The 13,684-nt window shown below is 62.0% G+C and overlaps 3 protein-coding genes across 3 annotated transcripts; 1 reads left to right on the top strand and 2 right to left on the bottom strand.

The window, feature by feature from the left end:
- Positions 1–1,846: 1,846 nt before the first annotated feature.
- On the top strand, positions 1,847–7,042 carry EXTL1 (exostosin like glycosyltransferase 1; the record flags this gene model as incomplete). The annotated part of the gene is made up of 11 exons (XM_079546209.1): positions 1,847–2,778; positions 4,769–4,862; positions 4,931–5,038; positions 5,125–5,244; positions 5,313–5,445; positions 5,522–5,640; positions 5,945–6,040; positions 6,119–6,205; positions 6,381–6,541; positions 6,611–6,782; positions 6,860–7,042. The coding sequence occupies 11 exons, from the start codon at positions 1,847–1,849 to the stop codon at positions 7,040–7,042; spliced, it is 2,205 nt and encodes a 734-aa protein (XP_079402335.1).
- An 835-nt stretch (positions 7,043–7,877) lies between these two features.
- Positions 7,878–9,776, bottom strand: SLC30A2 (solute carrier family 30 member 2; the record flags this gene model as incomplete). Its single annotated transcript, XM_079546202.1, has 8 exons — positions 7,878–8,023; positions 8,105–8,239; positions 8,322–8,427; positions 8,550–8,724; positions 8,799–8,952; positions 9,028–9,174; positions 9,317–9,516; positions 9,724–9,776. 8 exons carry the CDS (start codon positions 9,774–9,776, stop codon positions 7,878–7,880), a joined length of 1,116 nt encoding a protein of 371 aa, XP_079402328.1.
- An 868-nt stretch (positions 9,777–10,644) lies between these two features.
- TRIM63 (tripartite motif containing 63) lies at positions 10,645–13,684 on the bottom strand (the record flags this gene model as incomplete). The annotated part of the gene is made up of 9 exons (XM_079546177.1): positions 10,645–10,817; positions 10,926–10,997; positions 11,086–11,210; positions 11,325–11,347; positions 11,473–11,706; positions 11,808–11,903; positions 12,168–12,336; positions 13,266–13,435; positions 13,526–13,684. 9 exons carry the CDS (start codon positions 13,682–13,684, stop codon positions 10,807–10,809), a joined length of 1,059 nt encoding a protein of 352 aa, XP_079402303.1. The 3' UTR covers positions 10,645–10,806.

Here is a 13,684-nt window from a genome sequence, read left to right as displayed (position 1 = left end):
GAACGGCGCAGGGCTGACACGGGGACAGCCCCGAACACCGCGGGAGACACGGAAGGATGCGGTTCTGTCTCGCACCTACGGAGAACTACAGCTCCCAACGTCTCCTTGACCTAAGACTACAACTCCCAGCATCCCCCGCAGCACCACAGCTCTCCCCGCCCCTCCCTCACGCAACCCCCCACCAACCCCCCCCGCCTCAGCCCCCAGCGCTCCCCGCCCCGTCTACTCTGCTGCTCCCAGCGTCCCCGCAACACGCAGCTCCTCGAACTCCCAATTACCCGCTGTGCCTCCCCCAGCTTCACCCCTCGCACTCAGCACCCCCCCCTTCGAGCACCGACAGCGCACCTCCCCGTGTCACTGCTGCAACCGCACCTCCCAGTGCGGAAGACGGTCCCCAGCTCAAATCACGGTTCCCCAAAGCCCCGTGGCGCTGCTGGGCTCCGCCTGCCCCCACGCCCTCCCCCCGTCCCCACGTTCCCCGTCTTTAATTTAAACCGCTTTCGCAACCCCGCGCCCCCGATAATCCACGGCGGCGGGGGATTAAATCCCAGCGGGGCCGAGCTGTCCCCTGAGCCGGGCAAATCGCCAAAGATTTGGTTTAAAAATAATAATAATAATAATCCCTGACAATTTCCTATGCACGCAACCCACGCGCTGCTCCACCCCGGGGAAACTGAGGCAGGTGTGGGCCCGGTAGGGCTGTGGCGGTGCCACTCCCGCTGCATGCCAACCGCTCCTCTCCCCGCCCCGCGTCCCCGCGGGCTGAGGCCGGCCGCGTTGTTACACCCACGGCTCGGTTTCAACGCCTGGGCTGCCGGGAGAGGTGGGGTCTGCGAGCTCCGGCCTGCCTGCCGTGCCCCGGGGCTCACCTCCGGTAGGCGGGACGAGGGTGCCCCACTCCCACGTGGGACGCGGGAGGCCGAGTGACAGATGCGGCTGGGGGGGGACAACGGGGGAAGTGACAGCTCGGGAGGGGGGAGCAAGAGCAAGTGAAGGGACACGGGGACGGCACCGGGGAGAGAGAGGGACGGAGCTTGCCGGGGGGACAGACAGCGTGGGGGGGGAGGAAACAGCGTGAAGGGGGACACGCAGCTTGTCTCGGGGTGTCAGCAGCCCGGAGGGGCACAAACAGCGCGGCGGTGGCTGTTTGTTGGGAGGAAGACGGACGGGCAGCCCAACTGATGAAGTGACAGCAAGGGGACACTGCCGAGGACAGTGACACCCCCAGGAGGCACAACAAGGCGCTGGGAAGGGGGGGGTGCCCCCGGCGCAATGAGCGGCGGAACGCGGCGGGACCCCCTCCGGGGAGCGGGGCCGATGGAGTGCGGGGACCGCCCCACAGCCGTCCCGCGGCGGCGTTAAGGCAGCGCGGGGCCCCCGTCGTGCGGCCGCGTCAGGGATGTGGAGCCGGGGCTGCGGCACGGCCGGATCCCGCGGGCAGCATCGACCGAGAGCGGGCACCGGCGCCGGGACGGCGGAGGAGCAGCTGAGGTACGGGAGCGGCGGTGAGCCGGGGTTGTCTCCCGGAGGCTGCGGGGGGAGTCTCGCCGGGATTGACCCGCTTGGAAGGGAAGCGATCATGCGACCTCGCTCCCTCCCTAGGGATTTGAAGCTGGGCCAGACGGCAGAGGGAAATGTGACCGTCGCTGCACCGAGCCCGGGAGTGAAGGGAACGCTGCGCTGGAGGGGAGGCAGTGGGAAACCCACCGAGGGAGGATCGCGGGGTCCCCCATCCCCACACTGCGGGGCAGTGAGCGCCAGGAGCCGCTCCGCCTGGGGTCGGGGACACCGTTCTTTCCACCGGACCGCACTACCCGTCCGAGCCTGATGAGAAGCTCGTGAACCTATGCAGACCAGGAAGAAATACATTTTCCTGACTTTCCTCGCCTCTTGGCTTCTGCTTTTCTTCTTTGGAAGAGAGCAGCTGCGTCGTTTTGCTTTCTTTCCCAGGAGGAACGTCGCAGCCCGCAGGAGTTGGCCCCGCTGGGCGGATCGTGCCCTCCTGCACAGCTTTGCGGAGCCCAGGGAGCTGCAGGGCAGCGGTGACACGGCGCAGCCCTCGCCCCGAGCCCTGCGGGCGGCACAGCTGAGCACATCCCAGGGCAGCCGGTGCCGCATGGAGAGCTGCTTCGACGCCTCCCGCTGCCAGAATGGCTTCAAGGTGTTCACGTACCCGCGGGAGCACGGTGAGCCCATGTCGGAGAGCTACAGCAAGATCCTCACCTCCATCGAGAGCTCGCGTTACTACACCCCGCGTCCCGAGGAAGCCTGTCTCTTCGTGCTGAGCATTGACACGTTGGACCGCGACCCCCTCTCTGCTCACTACATCCGCAGCGTGGAGCAGAGGATCCGCTCCTTCCCCTTGTGGAACAGCGGCCGCAACCACCTCATCTTCAACCTGTATGCGGGCACTTGGCCCAATTACACTGAGGAGCTGGGTTTTGACATTGGCCACGCCATGCTGGCCAAGGCCAGCTTCCACAGCAAGAACTTCAGGCCCGGTTTTGATGTCTCCATCCCCCTTTTCCCCAGGGAGCATCCGCAGCGTGGCGGGCAGAGCGGGTGGCTGCACCACAACTTGGTGCCCCCAAAAAAGAAATATTTGCTGGTGTTCAAGGGGAAACGTTACCTGACCGGGATCGGCTCCGGCACCAGGAATGCTCTGCACCACATCCACAATGGGAGGGACATCGTGTCACTCACCACCTGCAGGCATGGCAAGGATTGGGAGAGGCACAAGGACACGCGCTGCGACCAGGACAACGTGGACTATGAAAAGTGAGTGGGATGGGGCTGGGGCCAGGCGGGGGGAGAGGCTCTGTAGGTGTGCACAGGGAGTGGGGACAGTCTGGGGCTCTCCTGGTTTCATTTCCGTCTTGTAAGGTGGTGGTGGTTTGAGGCTGATCCATTCTGTATTAAAGTTGGAGCAATCTGGTGAGAGCAGTTCTGATCTGCAGTCACCACTGCTGCTCCTAATACGATTTCTCTTTTTCCTAACACCGATGAATGATGCTTTTCTACTCCCCTCTGCTGTCTTCCCCTAACATAAATGTTTATTTTGGAGATGAGCCTGAAACTTCCCCCCAGCCCAGCTCAGCTCCAAGTCCCATAAAACCAACGGGTGCTTGGGCATCCTGGTGTGGACATCACAGTGTGGGCTCCTTGCCTGCAGCTTTGGAACAGCTCATGGCCACACGAGAACTGATGGGAAATATCCTCAAAGTATCTTAGGAGGTGCTGGGAGGTAAAAGTGGAGCCAGGGCTGCAGGCACTTGGATTAGCCAGGGCTTCAGGGAGGCTCAGGAGGATCAGCCCTCATGGTGGGGCCTTCTTGGGGACGGGGCAGTGGGACTTGTGGTGGGCCAGTGGGATGGGACCCAAGGTCAGTCCTGCACTATGGGGTGGGAAATCCCCCTTCCACCCAGCCCAGGTAATCCTCTAATGCTGTTTGTGATACACGGGGATTTACACCTCGCCCAGGACAGCTTTAGAGAGCAGACTGATGGTGAGCACGTGGCACATGGCTGTGTCCTCCTTGTGACTATGTGTCTTGTCCCACTTGTCCCTGTGGGATACCTGGGCAGAAAGGCATCAGCATCTCCATCACACCCAGCCAAGGATGTGTGCAGATGTCCCCAGGTGGGACAGTGGCAAAGGGGCAGTGGGGACAGCACACCAGGGACAGGGCGCTCTGAGGTTTGGAGATGTCCCTGTTTGCTTGGGGACACAGGGAAGCAGCCCTGCCACTGAACCACAGGAGAAGAAGCCAGCCTTGTTCAGGGCTGCATCGCCCCCCTCACTCCAGAACAAACCCGTTCTGTACTGGATAAAGGGCAGTTGTGGCCATGCCACGGTCCTGCCCTGCTACCGCCGCCTCGGGGAGGGCTCCCTGCAGCCGCGGGTCCCCCGTGGCACCGAGCCCAGCCGGAGCTGCACAGGGGCCGTGCAGAGGGAGCACGGTGGGCACCCGGCCCGGCCCTAACAAAACAAGGAAGCCCTGCCGGCTCGATTGCCCGGAAACCACAGTGCGTCAGGAGCGGAGTGTTTCTATCGGGAGGTGCCGGCTCCGCAGCCCGGCCGGCGCCAGGCTCCCCACCACGGCCGCCTGCGAGGGAAGGATGCCCGGCCATTGGGGACACATCGCGTTCCCGTGGGGCAGGTGGCGGTGGGGTATCCCTGGGATGTGGCAGAGGCAGAGCGTGTTCATGGAGTTTTTGGTCAGATGGGTTCTCTGGAGGTGCATTTTGTTCCTAAAGGTTGGTGTTGCTGACGCCTCAGCGCTGGGCTGGCTCCCTGCAGGGATGCTGCAGCACACACAGGGGGGTTCATCCTTACCTCACAGCCACCCCACCAGTTCCCCCAGCCTGGAGGTGGCCGGTGCTGACCCCACATCCTCACCACAGCTGGGTCCAGGGGACCTTCCCCTTGGGGTCAGCAATATCCCACATCGCTTTGGCCTCGCAATCCCCCCCATCCCACCCAGGACCCATCCTCTTTATGTGCAGGAACAGACAGGGTCTGTCCCACCCAAACGTCAATATTGGCTTTTCCGATGCGGTCGCAGGGCTCTGTGAATACCTCTCCCTGCAGCTGCACAGAAGGGGCTTTCACAGCCAGGGGGATGCACTGCCTGCAGCCCCCCCTGAGCAGTGCCTGGACTCAGCGCAGTTTGGGGGCTTGAGGATTTGGGTGCTGACTGTGCACTGTGCTTCACTGCTGGGGGAGTGGATGGTGCTGAGCCCACGCCTGACTCCCCTTCCCCTGCCAGGTTCGACTACCAGGAGCTGCTGCACAACTCCACCTTCTGCATCGTGCCCCGAGGGCGGCGTCTGGGCTCCTTCCGCTTCCTGGAGGCACTGCAGGTACCAGGGGGCTGCGAGGGCATGAGGGATCATCCCCGGTGTCCCTGTGCTCATGGGGTCCTGCGCAGGCCGCCTGCATCCCAGTGCTGCTGAGCGACGGCTGGGAGCTGCCCTTCTCTGAGGCCATCGACTGGGGCAAAGCAGCCGTGGTGGGCAGCGAGCGACTGCTCCTGCAGGTACTGTGGTGCTGCCCCATGTCCAGCACCAGGGGTTGACCTGATCTGGGGTCTGAGATGAGAACCCCATCCTTCCCATCCTGCAGATCCCCTCTGCCGTCCGCTGCATCCGTCCGGAGCGCGTGCTGGCATTCCAACAGCAGACTCAGTTCCTGTGGGACGCATACTTTTCCTCTGTCGACAAGATCGTGCACACCACACTGGAGGTGAGCCTGGCCCCAAAAAGCCCCCCCGGCTACCAGGACCACCTCGGTGTGCTGATGTCCTCACACAGATCATTCGGGATCGGCTGCTCCTGCACCGCTCGCGATCCCGCATCCTCTGGAACTCACTGCCTGGGGGGCTGCTGGCACTGCCTGACTTCTCCACGCACCTTGGGGACTTTCCCTTCTACTACCTGCAGCACGGTAGGACCCTGTGCCACAGCATGCTCTGTGTGCCCGATGCCTGCTGCCACACCTCTCCTTTTCCCCCACATTGCAGGCTCTGGCCCTTCTGACAAGTTCACAGCACTGCTCCGGGCTGATCCCCCGCTGGGTTCCCTCTCCCAGCCCACCCTCAAGCTCATCCAGGCCGTCTCCAGGTCCCAGTACTGTGCGCAGGTGGGGAGGGATGGGGCTGGGAAGGGCCAGGGTGGGATTGGGTGGGGAGGGGGGTTGGCAGTGATCGTGTCACCCTCAATGTCCCCTGCTTGCAGCAACAACTGGACCACTTACGGTTTATTCTGAGGCTGGTCCAAATCCTGGTGTAATGTTTTTGGGATGAAAGAGGTGCAGCCCTATGTGGAGAGTGGGCTGGAGATGGTCCCACAGCAGGACCAGGAGGGTTCAGCCTCAGCTGCCTTGCAAACACTGATAACAGACTCCAGGGAATGCCCCTCCACTGTGCCTTTCCCCCCTCCCAAAGATCCTGGTGCTGTGGAGCTGCGAGAAGCCACCACCTCCAAGTGGGACGTGGCCACAGACTGCTGTGCCTCTCACCATCATCCAGGGCAGGACGAAGGTACATAGAGCAGGATGCAGGGAGCTGGGGTACACACCCCACAGTACATCCCATATTGAACTCCCACCTCTGCTGCAGCTCAGCGACCGCTTCTTCCCATACGCAGCCATTGGGACGGACGCAGTGCTCAGCCTGGATGAGCACACCAGCCTCTCCACCAGCGAGGTGAGCACTTCCCAGCCCCATGGATCTGGGCAGGATGCGTGGTGGTCACTGCAGAGCTGGCAGGGAGTGCCGTCCCCATATCCCAAAGCTCAGGGACAGGCAATGGGGGCAGCCATCAGCCTCCTCTCACGAGTCCCTGTGGGTTGAGAGTATGCCCATCCCCTGCCCTTTGCAGGTGGATTTTGCCTTTGTGGTGTGGCGCAGCTTCCCTGAGCGCATCGTGGGCTTCTCTGCATGGAGCCACTTCTGGGACCCAGAGCAGAAGCGCTGGGGCTACACCTCCAGGTGGACCAACAAGCTCTCCATCGTCCTCACCACCGCCGCCTTCTACCACAGGTACCTGGGTGGATGGGGAGGGCCCCGTGGGGCTGTGAGGCTGAAGCCTGCCCTCCTCATTCTCCACAGGTATTACCACAGCCTCTTCACGGAGTACCTCCCCGCGGGGCTGCGGGAGCTGGTGGACAGACTGACCGCCTGCGAGGACATCCTTATGAACCTGCTGGTGGCTGCTGTCACCAAGCTGCCTCCCATCAAGGTCACGCAGTGGAAACAGCACAAAGAAGCTGCAACTCAGCCGGTAGGATGGCATCCTGGGCTTCAGAGACACCCCAGCTGGGGGCACAACCCTTCACCCTGCATTCTCCTCCTGCCCAGGTGAAGGACACGGCGGCAGGCAGCACCCGGCGTTTCTCCCAGCAGCAGGATTGCCTCAACCAGCTGGTGGACTGGTTTGGCTCCATGCCCCTCGTGTCCTCCCAGCTGCGCCTCGACCCAGTGCTCTTCAAGGACCAGGTCTCCGTCCTGCGCAAGAAATATCGCTACTTGGAGAAGCCCTGAGCTCAGCTGTGCAGCCCAAACCCCTGCACAGACCTCGCAGGGCATGGCACAGCCCTCCTGGACCAAGCACAGCCACGGGGCTTTATTCCTGATTGGGTTTTACCAGTACAATAAAGATCAGTGGAGGTGCAAAGTCTGACATACTGTACCCAGCAATGGCACAGCACTGTGCCACCTCTCACAGCACCTCTGGGCTTAGCAATCACTGCTGTGCTCCCTTGTTTGAGCCCCGAGCAGCAGCACAGCATCGGGAGCTGCGTTGTGGCCGCGGGTGCCCCATAGCCATCCCTGCCCCACACACTGCAGGGCCACCTCCCCGTCCCTGTGTTCCCGTGATGCTTTCCTGCCACCATCCCCACTCCGCCAGCAGCTGGCCGGGAGGGCTGAGCTTCCCAAAAATAAACAGAGCAGCGATAAGGGGTGAGAGCAGGGCGAGCCGGTCCTCCCTCCCCCAAACAGGACAGCGGGACCGGGGGCTCCTCCCTCTGCACCCCCGCATCCCGCTCTCCCCCCAGCGCTCCCCAAAGCTGGAGGGAAAAAAAAAAACGTTGTTTCAGATGCTTTTCTCAGCTAAAATAGTGATAAGCGAAGCAAGCTTTGCCTCCCTCCCTCCCCCCCCCCCTCACCCCCCCGCCTCCTCCTGCAGCCCTGGCACTGCTTTCACTGCCGTCACTCCCGATAAAGCCCCGCTGCCTCCAGACTCAACATCGCCCATCCCGAGGCCGTCCCCCGCGGGCACCCGGCGCTGTTGTTTGCTGGCGTTTATTTTCCTCGTATTAAAAAAAAAAAATTGGTGGGGAGAGGGACGGGGAGGAACGGCGGGGCTCAGCGTCGCTCAGTCGCTGGGAGGCTGACACTCACGGCAGTCCCGCATGTCCTCGGAGTAGCTCTCGATCTGGATGGTGGTGGTGTGGAAACGGAAGGCGCGCTGCAGCCGGGAGCTGGCCTCCTCCAACACCTCCTGCGAGTCGGCACCCGCATCTGCAAGGAGCCCGGAGGGGTGTTGGGGACCGGGGAAACCCCCCGCTTCCCAATCCCCTCCCCTGGCCCAGCAGCACTCACTGATGGCGATGTGCACAGAGAGCAGCGGCTGCGAGGCTGTCAGCGCCCAGATGTGCAGGCTGTGCACCGCCTCCACGCCGCCCACCGCCAGCAGCGTGTCCCGCACCGCGTTGAAGTCCATCCCCCTGGGGGTGCCTGGAGGGACGCGGGGTGGGATGGAGACAAGGCATCCACGGGAGGGGGGGCACATATCATCAGCCCCCGGGGGGCTCCCTACCCTCCATGAGGACGAGAAGGACGTCGCGGAGGATGGTCAGCGTTGTCCCCAGCACCAGCACGGAGAAGAGGAAGGTGCAGATGGGGTCCACGTACTTGTATTCGGGCTGGGGGGGGTGGGAGCAGGTGAAACCCCCCCAAGTGCAGCCAAATCCGCACTGGCACTCAGCCCCATCTGACCTCACGGCTGGACAAGCCCACGTCCCCCATGTCTCCCTCCCCTCCAGACCTTAAAGAAGATGATGTAGGATGCAATGAGGACGCCGACGCTCTGCAGCAGATCCCCCACCACGTGGACGAAGGCTGCACGGACGCTGGGATTGGGCTGTTCATGGGTGTGGGGCTGCTCATGAGCCCCTCCATGGCTGTGCCCGTGCCCCGTTTGGTGCAGAGCTGCCCCCATCCTGCAGGCAGGGCAGCGGTGACATCCCCCGGCCACCGACCTCCTGCCCAGGGGGTGACAGCACATCATACGTACACGATGTTGACGGCCACAGCGCAGGCAGAGGTGATGAGCATGACGCTGCCCTCGATGTCATAGTCACCCAAGAGCAGGCGTTGGGCCGCCAGGTACACCAGGACACCCGTCACTACCCAGATGGACAGCACGGAGAGCAGGGCCCCCAGGATCTCTGCAGACAGCCCTCAGATGTCACTGTGCCCTGGGGACGGCTCGCAGTGGGGCTGCAGCAGGATCCTGAGGTTACCTGCACGGTGCCAACCAAAGTTCATGGTTTTGGTGGCGGGACGTGAGGACACCCAGAGGGCAAAGAGGCTGATCATGATGCTGGCAAAGTCCGTCAGGAGGTGGGCAGCGTCCGTCAGGATGGCCAGGCTGTGGGCCAGGTACCCGCCTGCAGTATGGATGGGAGATCCCCATCCAGAGCCAAACACAGACTGGGTCACCTCACTGCAAAGCACGGAACCCTGCCCCATTGCACAGATCAGAACAAGAGGGGCCATGCAGGGCAATACGTTCACCCAGCACTCGCTCACCCACAGCTTCCCCCACCATGAAGATGAGGCAGATGCCAGCAGCCACATAGAGCTTCCTGCGCGCCCGCTGCTGCTGGCGGGGGTCACTGCCAGCCCCCCCCGCATGGCAGTGCCGGCGGTGCCGTGCTCTCAGCTCCAGGGTGGGCGCCTGGCCCTGCGCCGAGCCTGCCGTGTGCTTCTGTGCCATGCCCAGGTAGGACCTGCGGGGACGGGTGACATCGGGACACCCGGCTGGGGGACGGGAGGGGGGGAGGGAGGAGGGGACCTGCAGCCCGCTCTTTGCATTCAGCCCTGCTCCTACTCGTCCCCTTCCCCAGGTCCTCTCCCTGAACAGACGGCTTTGGCCACGGGGACCCCATCCAGGAGCCCTGTGAGGGTACACGCAGCCCCTCCGCGCACCCCCTTACCTGCCCGTGCCCTCGCCCAGCAGCTGCTGCTTCTCCCCTCCGCCCGCTGCCATCCCTCGGAAGCCGGCGCTGGTGACCCCGGTGCGGGTCCTGCGCTGGTGGCAGCTGCGGTCGCGGCCGTGTGGAGCGGCGGGACCCGTGTGCAAAGCCAGGCCGGGGGAGGAGGGCCAGGCCGGCTGCAAAGCGCCTGCTGAGCCTCGCCCCGGGCTGGCCGTGCCGCAGCCCGCAGCCGGGGGGCTCTCGGTGTAACGGGAGGCTGCTCCCCACGTGCATCCCAGGGGCACATCGTATGCTGCATGCAGGATGTAGCTGCACCCCTCAAGGACAGGGCTGCATTGACCCCCCCCCCCCCCGTGCACTTCCTTCCCACCACGGGAACCTTGCTTTCCCCCAGTTTAAATCCAGCTGGGCAGGTGGATCTCGCCTGGGATCTGTGGTTGGACACCCCCATAGCAGTGACTGCCCCCCCACTGCCTCCAGGGACAGCACTCATTGCTGTGGGGCTGACTGCAGTCACAGCACAGCACTGAGCACTGCCTTCAGCACTGCCTCAGTTTACTCTTGACCCCAAGCTGGGTTTATGTTGGCACGGGAGAACCCGACTGTGCTGTGATTTTGGACCCATGTGAGTTCAGCTCCATACTGGCCCCTTTTGGGGCTGGCAGAGTCTGGAGTGCTGTCACCCAACATCCCTGAGGCAGGGTAAGCACTGGGATAAATCTTTCTGGGTGCTGACCTGTCACATCCCGGGAGTGTGGCCAGCATGGGGTGCCAGTGCCACCGGAGGTGTTAATTAGGCTGAGAATCAGGCACTGGTCCCAAACCAGGGAACCCTCCCACATCCCCAAACCCATCACAGGGACGAGTGAGAAAATGAGAGGTGAGGGGGGAAAAAAAAAAAAGCCAGAGCACCGGTTTTCTGTACAAAATACACAACTCCATTACAATTATATACAAAACAAGGAACATATAAAATGTGCGGAATAGTCCTCTTGGCACCCGTATAGAAAAGTGTCCTGTACTGGAGCTGGATGGCTGGCCCCGTCAGCGTGTCCCCAGGTTCTGTCCTGGACATCCTGCGTCCTACTGGGGGGCTGCAGAGGGAGAGGGCAGTGAGTGGGACTTCATCAACCCTCCATCATCCCCTCTGTCTGTGGGGGTTCCACCGTGATGCTGGCGATGCTGGCACAGAGAGGCCCTACCTGCCGCTACCCTTTCGGGTTCTGTGTCTCCTGTATCTTCTTCCACCTCCTCATAGAACTCATCCTCCTCATCTGCAAACGGGCACCAGATGTCAGTGAGGGGCAGCTGCTGAAAGACCCTCGTTTCCAGGTCCCAGAGGGGTTTTTGGGGTGGGATTACCTGACTCAAAGTCCAAGGCGTGGACGGCATCGGTGAGGTGCTCAAGATTGACTGTGAAGGCATCCATGTTCTCATAGCCTTGCTCAATCTTCTCCAGCCTGCCGCCCTTGGAGGCCTCCACAATCCTGGGGGAGGGAGCACAGCACTGGTTCCACAGCCCCGAGCGTAGAGCAGAGCCATATGGTCCACACCTGGCAGAGGATGGGGATCCCCCAGCTTCCCCCAATTTGGGCACTTACGTTTTAATGAGCTGCTTGGCATTCTGTGGGATTAAGAGGAAAGGTGAGGGTGGCAGAGCAGCAGCAGCCAGCATGACCCTGTGCCACCAGGACGTGGCACAAGGGGTTCCCTATAGGAAGCGAGGGCTTTAGGGGTTGAAGGTCTCACCATGAGGAAGGCGGCCCCGTCGGTCTCCTCCATGGCCTGGACGGCCGTCTCTACCAGCCGGCTGGACTTCTCCAGCTGCTCCTTATACTTGTGGATGAGGCCTTGCACAAAGCCTGTCTTGTCCTCCTGCTCACGGGTGATGCGTCCCAGCAGCTCCATCTTCTTCTCCTCCAGCAGCGCTGCAAATGCATCAAAACGTGCACAGAGCTCCTGCTTGGCTGCCTCGCTGTTCTCCTGTGGGGACAAAGCCGTGTCCTTCCAGCTCCTATGTCCTCTGCTCAGGGGCTGGCTCCCCCAGCACTGGGTTTCGGGGTCTATATTTCCCTGTCCCTCACCTCAGTGCTGCGGCAGGAATCCTCCAGCTGGGAAATGATGGTCTGGATGCGGTCGTTCCCTGCCACTAGCATGGAAATGCAGTTGTTCAGCTCGCTCTGGTCAGGGACAGATGGACAGAAGCAGCTTTAACTCCTGCAGGGCAGGGATGGGTGCTGCCAGGATATCACCGTCCATCCCCCATCCCACAGGCTGAGAGGGGGGGCATCACACTAAATATAGGGCTGTCTCCTGGTCAAAGTCAGCCCGCTGCCTATTAATACCCCATGAGGCATCCCAATGCTATTTGCAGCCACCCTAGCTCAGCACATCGCCCAGTTCTGGCCATGCCCCACCGTGGCCCCATGTCCCCCCCATGGCACCTTCTGGCCCTGGAAGATGCTCTGCAGAGGGGCCACTTCGCAGTCCTTGTGAGCACCGAAGACCTTGCACATGGAGCAGGTGGGGACCTCGCAGGTGACACAGTAGATGTTGATCCTCTCATCCTCGTGCTCCTTGCACATGGGGTGCTCCCCCTTCTTGAGTGGCCTGCTGGAAAGAGCAGCCCGGCCACGATGACATCCCCAGCATGATGACATCCCCGCCATATTGATGTCCCCATCGCGGTGATGTTCCCACCACGGTGACATCCCCACAGCAGTGACTTCCCCACCAATGCAGAACTACTGCCCATAACCAGATCCTGGCCCCCGTCCCCCTGCACGCCCAGTAAGCCCAGTTTGCAGCAGTATGTCATCAGCTATGGCAGCAGTTGGGGCCACGCTCCAGGGATGCTGCACAAGCTCCTAATTTTAGCTGAGTGCTGCTGGCATTTATTATTATCATCCAACGCATGACCCAGGCAGGGGCTCCAGGGAGCTCAGGGGGGTGACAGCAATTGAGTCACCACTGGGGGGTTCGCCAGCTCCCCCCCGGGGGCTGCAGCCACCTGCCACGTGCCTTCCATCCCTGTTTCCATGGCGCTGGAACAATATTTACAGTGGGGCAGGAGAATGGGGAGACGAACCCACATGTCTGGGTTGTTCAAAAAACATCACCCCCCTGTCTTTCCCCCTCCTGCTGCGCCTCTGCCACTGAGCAATGCCATCAAACCCCTCAGGCTGTCCCCCTGTCCCTTATCACTCCTTGCTGTCACAGGCAGAGCCTGGATTTGTCCCTCACACCCCTTATCTTCAACCTAAAGCCAAAGCTGCAGGGTGCCAGGCTGGGGGCAGGATTCGTTCTTCTGCCACCCCCTGCAGGGTCCCCCTGTCCTGAGGGAGCAACTGCAGACCAGAATGGCACAGGCTAGAAGATGAAGATTTGGGTTGAGGGTAAAGATTTGAGTTGAGAATGGAGATCTCAATTGTGAGGTGGAGATTTGGGTTAGGGACAGGTGGGGGGGGAGCACCAAGCCAGCCCCCCAGTTTCTCGCCCAAAACAAAATGACGTGGCAGTCCCCGTGTCCCCGTGGGACCAACCTGGAGAACTCCTGCTTGTAGATGTCGATGATGTTCTCCACCAGCAGGTTCCTCTGCAGCCCGTAGACACCGTGGCGGTCCAGCAGGACCTCGTGGCGGCACGTAGGGCAGCGGAACCGGCCCCCCGAAATGACGCTGCTGCCTCGGCTCTGCCAGTACGGATTGGCAGCCTGGAGGGGGACAGGGGCATCAGAGTGTCCCCAGGTGCCTGCACAGAGCATCCCGGAGCAGGGCAACATCCAGGGGGGTCCTCATCTCACCTGGAAGATGTCATTGGCACACTTGCGGCAGAGGTTGTGCTGGCAGGGCAGGATCACCACAGGCTTGCTGAACATCTCCAGGCAGATGGGGCACAGCAGCTGCTTCTCCAGGCTCTCCATGGGGCTGCCATCGCGCAGGATGCTAGGCTGGAAATCCAT

This window comes from Tetrao urogallus (assembly GCF_951394365.1).
Source record: "Tetrao urogallus genome assembly, chromosome: 23".
In the NCBI taxonomy this organism is placed as follows: domain Eukaryota; kingdom Metazoa; phylum Chordata; class Aves; order Galliformes; family Phasianidae; genus Tetrao; species Tetrao urogallus.
This window is presented reverse-complemented; position numbering and strand designations above follow the sequence as displayed.